This window comes from Theobroma cacao, chromosome 2 (assembly GCF_000208745.1).
Source record: "Theobroma cacao cultivar B97-61/B2 chromosome 2, Criollo_cocoa_genome_V2, whole genome shotgun sequence".
NCBI lineage: Eukaryota > Viridiplantae > Streptophyta > Magnoliopsida > Malvales > Malvaceae > Theobroma > Theobroma cacao.
This window is the reverse complement of record NC_030851.1, coordinates 31,972,401-31,979,871: the sequence shown is the minus strand read 5'-3', so window position 1 is coordinate 31,979,871 and position 7,471 is coordinate 31,972,401. Positions and strand designations below refer to the sequence as shown.

Here is a 7,471-nt window from a genome sequence, read left to right as displayed (position 1 = left end):
GGAGAGAGAGAGAGAGAGAGAGAGAGAGAGAGAGAGAGAAATGACAGCTAACAAGGAAAACCATTGGCTATACGAAAACAACTGTGGAATATTTTGCATTTGTGACTGCAAAAAAATTCTTTTTTGACAGCTCACTAAAACAAAGGAGCAATAGCCAAATGATACGACATAGTTTTTGCTAAGTTAAGAAAACAACTGAAAAATATAAAAACGACACCAGCAATAAACTAAACAACATAACATTTTAATTGAAGCATAAGCAAACCACGTGCTCTTCTTCTTCTTCAGTAGATTTGACTTTTTCATGAACCTCTACTATAAAACTAGTGAAGCTCTCACCTTTTAGAAACAAAAATCGATACTTCAACACACCCTCGGATTCTTATTGTACAGATGTGCCATATTGGGCACACTCCTCATCTGGTTATTTTACAATGAGCTTGGCGTATGACCAACTACGAAAGGCTTTTAGCTTGAGTAACGCAGTTGAGGAAAGTGAATGGAATTTAGCTTGGGGCTAGCCTAGACCTCAACGTATATGTGTGTTTTTGTTTCAATGTCTTCATAATAAAATCCTCACAGATCATGAAAAGGTACATCGATAATTGTCGACTATTGCAACTTGTTCTCGATGCAATTTGGATGAGGAAACAACTCTACATTTGTTTCAAGATTGCCTAATTGCAAGTTCCCTATGGCTTCGACTGTTACCTTAAAATGAAGTCGATAACTTCTTTTCTACAACTATGGGTGAGTGGCTTTCCTTTAATCTCAGAAATTATATGATGCAAGTTTATGGTGCTCCTAGGAAAACTATGTTTAGAGTAAGTTGTTGGTATTTATGGAAGTGGAGGAATTTAGAAGTATTTGAGAATCGTGTAATTCCTATTGAAAGCTGTATTAACATAGTAAAAAGCATGGTTGCTGCACTAAATCTTGCCATGATTATACTGAATGTGCTAGGTGGGAATCTACTTAACAAACAAAAGATCTTAGTGGGGTGGTCACCCCCACCATTGGATTGGGTTGCAGTTAATACATATGGTGCCTACTGAGACTTTGTCCAAGGAGCTGCAGCTGAGGAGTGCTTAGAGACTCAGAGGGTGTATGGATTGAGGGTTATGCCTACAACTTGGGAAAGTCCAATGCATATCAAGTAGAATTATGGGGAGTGTATCATGGTCTTTCTCAAGCTTGGGAGAGAGGATTCCGCAAGATCGTATTGCAAGTTGATAATAAAATGGTAGTGCAAGCAATCACTTCTTCATCCACATCCTTGTGTTAACTTAGACCTCATTCGAGCAATTAGGGAGATCCTACATCGACAATGGGAAGTCAAAGTAAATCATGTTTATTTGGAAGGTAATAGAATTGCTGACTTCATGGCAAATAGAGATTTTGAGATAGAGAGTAATGTTTAGTTTTATGATTGTCAACCAATAAAGGCTACTTGTTTGCTTATGAACGATATGTGGGGCATCTGCTTTCCCCATATGGTTAGATAAATAAAGTATTCTTCTCTAAAAAAAAATTATCATATTTACTTTTACTTTAAATTTTAGATTTAATCATATAATTTTCACCATGTATATTGTAGGTTACAATTATCGGAAAAATAAAATATACTAGTACAGTTTATTCTATAAAATTGCATTGAGAAATTAATATATAATTACCTATACATATTATGGGCAGATTGTTTAACACATCATCAATAATTAATTATACTTCTTTAAAATTTATAATATAGGAAAATTGCTACTAATCAAACGGAAAGTATATAGTATACTTTTTCTGTCAACAATAAAATGGAGAAATCTAATGGAAAGAATATGGCTTCATCATAATTTTAAAAGGATAATTGGCAATTTCTTTTGAGAAGAAAAAGAAAACGAAAAGCATGTGAAGATTTTGTTTGGTTCCTTCTTTTTCTTATTGCACAATCCATAATCGCATTTCTCCTTTTTAGTGGGGTTCTCTACTTCTCTTCTCTTTATTCATTTCATAATAACCGTATATCCTTTATATTCGCCCATTTGTTTTGAAAAAATAAAACCCCTTTAATTAATTAATAAAAACTAATAACAATTAGAATAATCTTTATTAATATTTATTTAGAATGAATCCTTTAATTCGTAAAATTATACAAAAATTCATAAATATATAAAATAAAATTATACTAATAATTGAATGTATTTATTTTACTTGAAAAAAATCTATCTTATTACTTAAAAAGTTGTTTTCCCACTTCTCTTTCTCTGTCATACAGGGTGGGTGTGCCCAAATTCTAGTTTAGAATAAAGCAGATAATGAGCAAATCCTCCGTCGTCAAACTCTCATCACTGTCTTCACTAACCACAATTCTCCCCTTTCTTTCTTTTCCCTCTATAAATTCCTGTCTTCCAACACAACCAAACAAACTCACCTACATTCTCTCTCTCTCTGGGAAAATAGAGAAAAGAAAGAAAAAATACACCCCGAAAATGCTTAAGCTCTGGACTTTTCTCGTCCTCTCCTTCTCATCCTTCAGTGTGAGCAAAATGTTTTCTGTTTACAATCTTTACTTATTTTTATCTGTTTATTGAAATTTATATAAGACCTATTTTTTTTTAAAGTTTATTTTCGGACAATGCAGGTTATTTTCGGCGGTGTCGGTGCTTCCTCAGTGTCGGAAAACCCATTTACTCCAAAAGCCTCGTTGATTCGTTACTGGAACAAGGAGATCCGTAACCAAATCCCCAAAACCCATTTTTTACTCTCCAAAGTATCCCCATTGACTGCCGTCGATTCTGCCAGTTTTTCCAAACTCGCCGCCCAAAACGACCTCGCTTCCCGTCTTCCTTCCTTCTGTTCCTCCGCTAAACTCTTTTGCTTCCCCGATTTATCCCCGAGTCTCGAGAAACACCCCAAAGACGCAAACTTCGCCTTCTACGCCAACAAGAACTTTACCAATTACGGCACGGATCGACTCGCCGGAGTCGACTCTTTTAAGAACTACTCCGAAGGCGACAACGTCATCGTGGACTCGTTCCGCCGATACAGCCGGGACTCGGCTGGTCACAAGGACCTATTCTCCAATTACGCCAGCGAATCTAACGTCGTCGACCAGAGCTTCAACACCTACGGCGCCGCCGCCACTGGCGGTGGCGGCAACTTCAACAACTACAACCGTGAAGTGAACAACCCCAATCTCCGATTCACTTCATATTCCGACGACTCCAACGGCCGTGGGCAGACATTCACGCGCTACACGGAGAACGCCAACGCCGGGAACGGGCAGTCGTTTTCAAGTTACGGCAAAAACGGTAACGGCGTTCCTAACGACTTCAGCAGTTACGGGAAAGGAGCCAATGTTGTGGGGTCAGGTTTTTCTGGTTATGGAGAATCAGCGAATGGGGCAAATGACACTTTCACTTCGTACGGGTTTGATTCCAATGTGCCGCTAAATACTTTTAAGAGTTATGGAGATGGAGGCAATGCGGCGGTTGACAGTTTCTCAAGTTACCGAGACCAATCCAATGTAGGTGACGATTCCTTCCAATCTTATGCCAAGAATTCTAATGCGGCGAAAGTTGATTTCAATAATTACGGCCAATCTTTTAACGAAGGTACGGATAAATTCACTGGATATGGCCAAGGAGCCGAAGGTCAGTCCATTGGGTTCAAGATCTATGGAAGAAACACCACTTTTAAGGATTATACTAAAAAGGGTGTTAGTTTCGGTAGATACAACAATGAGAGTTCGGCTGAAACCGCTCAAGTTAAGGCCAGTGTTAGTGCTGTGAATAAATGGGTGGAGCCGGGCAAATTCTTCCGGGAAAAGATGTTGAAGAGAGGAACGGTGCTGCCAATGCCGGACATTAGGGATAAAATGCCCGAAAGGTCGTTTTTGCCCCGGACTATTGTCTCCAAATTACCGTTCTCGTCCTCTAAGATTGGTGAACTGAAACGGATTTTCCACGCGGGGGATAACTCCACCCTGGAAACCGTAATGCTGGACGCTTTGAAAGAGTGCGAGCGAGCACCGAGCGCGGGAGAGACGAAGCGGTGCGTTGGATCGGCCGAGGACATGATCGATTTCGCCACCTCTGTCCTGGGGCGTAACGTGGAGGTTCGTACGACGGAAAACGTGAAGGGCTCAAAGCAAAATATTAAGATTGGAACGGTCAGAGGAATCAACAGTGGGAAAGTAACGAAATCAGTTTCTTGTCACCAGAGTTTGTACCCGTATTTACTTTACTATTGCCACTCGGTTCCCAAGGTCCGGGTTTATGAAGCGGATATACTGGACCCGAATTCAAGGGAGAAGATAAATCATGGCGTTGCCATCTGTCATTTGGATACATCTGCTTGGAGTTCGGGGCATGGAGCTTTCTTGGCTTTGGGTTCAGGTCCGGGTCGGATCGAGGTTTGTCACTGGATTTTTGAGAACGATATGACTTGGACGATAGCCGATTCCTGAATAGAAAGTTTGGGGAGGGTAAATTACTAATTATGGTTAAGAGCCATTGGTTAAGAAAACTTAGCCAGTGGTGGAAATTAAGAATTTTCCATTTTGTTTCCTATTTTTCTCCTTTAATTTAAGAAGTGGAATACGCAAATATGAATATTTATTTTTTGCGATGCTTAATTAATGTGGTTAATTGTTTTTACTGTTACTGTTTATGCTTATAGTAATAGTAATAGCTAACTTTTGACTCTTGGATTGTATTTGTAACTTTAACAAAAGCTTGTTGTTTTTATAGCCACCGACATGTAAAGGTAAGGAGCCAATTTAATCCTCAACAAACTGAAACTGTCCATTTTCTACCAAACTGATCGAGATTAGAGAAGAGTCATTTAACTTAATACAAAAAGTTAACACAGCATAAAACAAAAAGATTATCTACCAAACGCAGATAACAATAATCTAAGGCACTCGTGACTTTCCTATTTTACACAGCTTCAGGAGTCGCCAGATCAATCAAATGGGTCTTCCATTTTCATTTTAAAGAATATGGAGTCAGAGCTAGCTTAATTTTGGTTTCAAATTTAAACTTCGTGGTAGCAAGTCATTTTCCATTCAAAAACACTCCCACAGTGATAATGGTAGCCGGGATGGTCAACCGACGTTGTATGATTTATTCAAATAATGAAATGGGAGTCCACACCGCAAATAAGACTGCAACGGAACAGAAGCAGTGAGCTGCCTTAATAACATAATACATATATCAATTCTATAATAATAAATTTAAGTTATTAATATAATATTGAAAAAAAAAAAACAAATCTTAAATTTTGTGAAAATCAAGCAAGATGAAAGGAGAATATAAACTCTACGGTGTAATTCATCCTCATATTGTATGGAGGCCGATTATGTAATATGATGGGCAGAGGTTTCCAGTCTTTTCTCTTCTTTGGAGTTAAATTGATTAGACAAAAATTTAACATTTTCTTCACCTAATTAGAATATATATATATATATATATCATCAGCAGTAAAATTAGAAATATTTACTTCAAGAAATTCTGTGAATTGAAAGATTATTATCATAGACCTGACTGCATGAGTTGTAGTAATTTTTATTGAACTAATATATAATGTATGCTTCACATTTTTTGAATAATTAAAACTTTTGACTTTAAGAACATTTTTAAAATAATACAATGAATAAACTATGTGCTTATATAATTGATCTCCAAATTTCATTCTCTCCGAGAAGCTGTATCCATATATTTAAAGTGATTATGTCTCGTGTGGGAACAACCGGTACTTTTTCCCCAGTTTTTCTTTGTTTAAATAAGGTAATTTTTTTTCCCTCAATTCCTGAATATTAATTTTTTTTTATTTTGTTTCAGCTAGAGCTAGCTCCCTTTTGGTAATTTTCTTCTTCTTAATTTTTATTTCTTTTTCTTCTTCTCTTTTATCATCATTTTTTCTATATTAATTTAATTATAATAAAAAATAATAATTATGTACTTTACAAGTTTTCAAAATATCTAGAGCAGACTCTATCTTGTTGTTGATCGAACTTCAATTATTAGATTTATCCAACCCATAATGTAGGGTAGGATGACTGAAGCACCCCAATCTGCAGATCTATTCAGAATTTGTAAACATAAACAAACCAAAAATTCTCAAAGAAAAAGAATGTAATGTGTAGATTTAATGGGGAACAATCGGGAGGTATTTGTGAGGTACAGGGAGAAGCGTGAAATGGAGAAAGCCATCAAATGGGGAAATTGTTATCGGTTTAATACACGCAAGTGTACGAAGTTGTACAAGTTATCTAAAGATAAGTCTAGTATTGTTTTTTACAAAAATTTGTATCTGTTTTTACTAAGTATTAAATTTATAACAAAGTGATCTTATCCAAGAATTCGATTTTAAATGATTAATTAAACTAAAATTAATTAATTAACTAAATAATTAACAAAACACAAAATGTCACTAAAAGGAATATCTACTCAAAACCTAAGATTATGGTACCTTTCAAAACTTCGTTTGAATTTAATCATTCTCTTTAACTTAGATTAATGGAATACATGACTAATCTAAAATTCATATTATATATACTTCTTTGCTGAGATCATGCACACATACCTCTTCAAAATTAATCCCATATGTCTGCAAATTAATTAGAAAAAGTTCAGTAGGTTCGTGTTTTAATTTGGCTACTTAAGGCATCTAGGTATATGTTTATTCTAAACACGAAACTATCACTTAACTTCGACATGAATCAAACAAAGGTTATTCAAAACTATGGTTTATTCTAAACTCTCTCTGTCGAGTTTCATTTAAAAAACCAAGACATTTCAATTGGTTGTCATGACCTGGTACTCTCCTCGAACCCGTGACAACCGCCGCAGTGTCCCGATTGACACTTATTATCCGGAATGTCAACCGGAACCCCGTAAGGCTTTAATATCAGTTTTTCATTTCTCCTGTGAGTAACTGTTGCCAAATATCATGTTTTAAAAGATTTTAAGCTATTTTCAAGTTAAATCAATAAAAAAAAATAATTTCTGTCTCACAGGGGCATTTTGGTCATTTTTCTTCAAAAATTTTGAAACTCGCTAAATATGTAGTATGTGAGTATAAAACACATAATTCATAATCAAAAATAAGTTTAAACGTCTAAAACTTTCATTTAAAATGAAATTATGACTATTTGAATATAATAAAAATATTCAATAAAATATTCTATTTTCTTATAAAACAATATTTATAGAGTTACCAGTAAATAATTTTTGCAGCGTAAAAACTAAATAAATTTATACATACTGTAATACAGATAACCAAAGTATAAAATTTAATTTATAGTGACACGTGGGCCCACGAACGACCAAAAGTATCAAAAGCGGTAAACCTACAATTTTTGAGGATGCAAGTCCAACTGTAGCCCTCAACAAAGTGAGCTATCTACCGACTATCCCGAGCCTGAAATGGGTGGAAAGGAGGGTGGTGAGATTATATAATCTCAGTGAGTAAA

The 7,471-nt window shown here is 35.7% G+C and overlaps 1 protein-coding gene across 1 annotated transcript; it reads left to right on the top strand.

Moving 5' to 3' along the window:
- Window positions 2,260-4,658, top strand: LOC18609455 (polygalacturonase 1 beta-like protein 3). The gene is made up of 2 exons (XM_018116390.1): window positions 2,260-2,531; window positions 2,636-4,658. Exons 1-2 carry the CDS (start codon window positions 2,310-2,312, stop codon window positions 4,460-4,462), a joined length of 2,049 nt encoding a protein of 682 aa, XP_017971879.1. The 5' UTR covers window positions 2,260-2,309; the 3' UTR covers window positions 4,463-4,658.

Bases quoted from the DNA above. Each gene is read 5' to 3' on its own strand.
- LOC18609455 (XM_018116390.1), top strand. From the start codon at position 2,310: ATGAGCAAATCCTCCGTCGTCAAACTCTCATCACTGTCTTCACTAACC. The intron at 2,532-2,635 runs GTGAGCAAAATG...CGGACAATGCAG, and splicing joins TCTCCTTCTCATCCTTCAGT to GTTATTTTCGGCGGTGTCGG.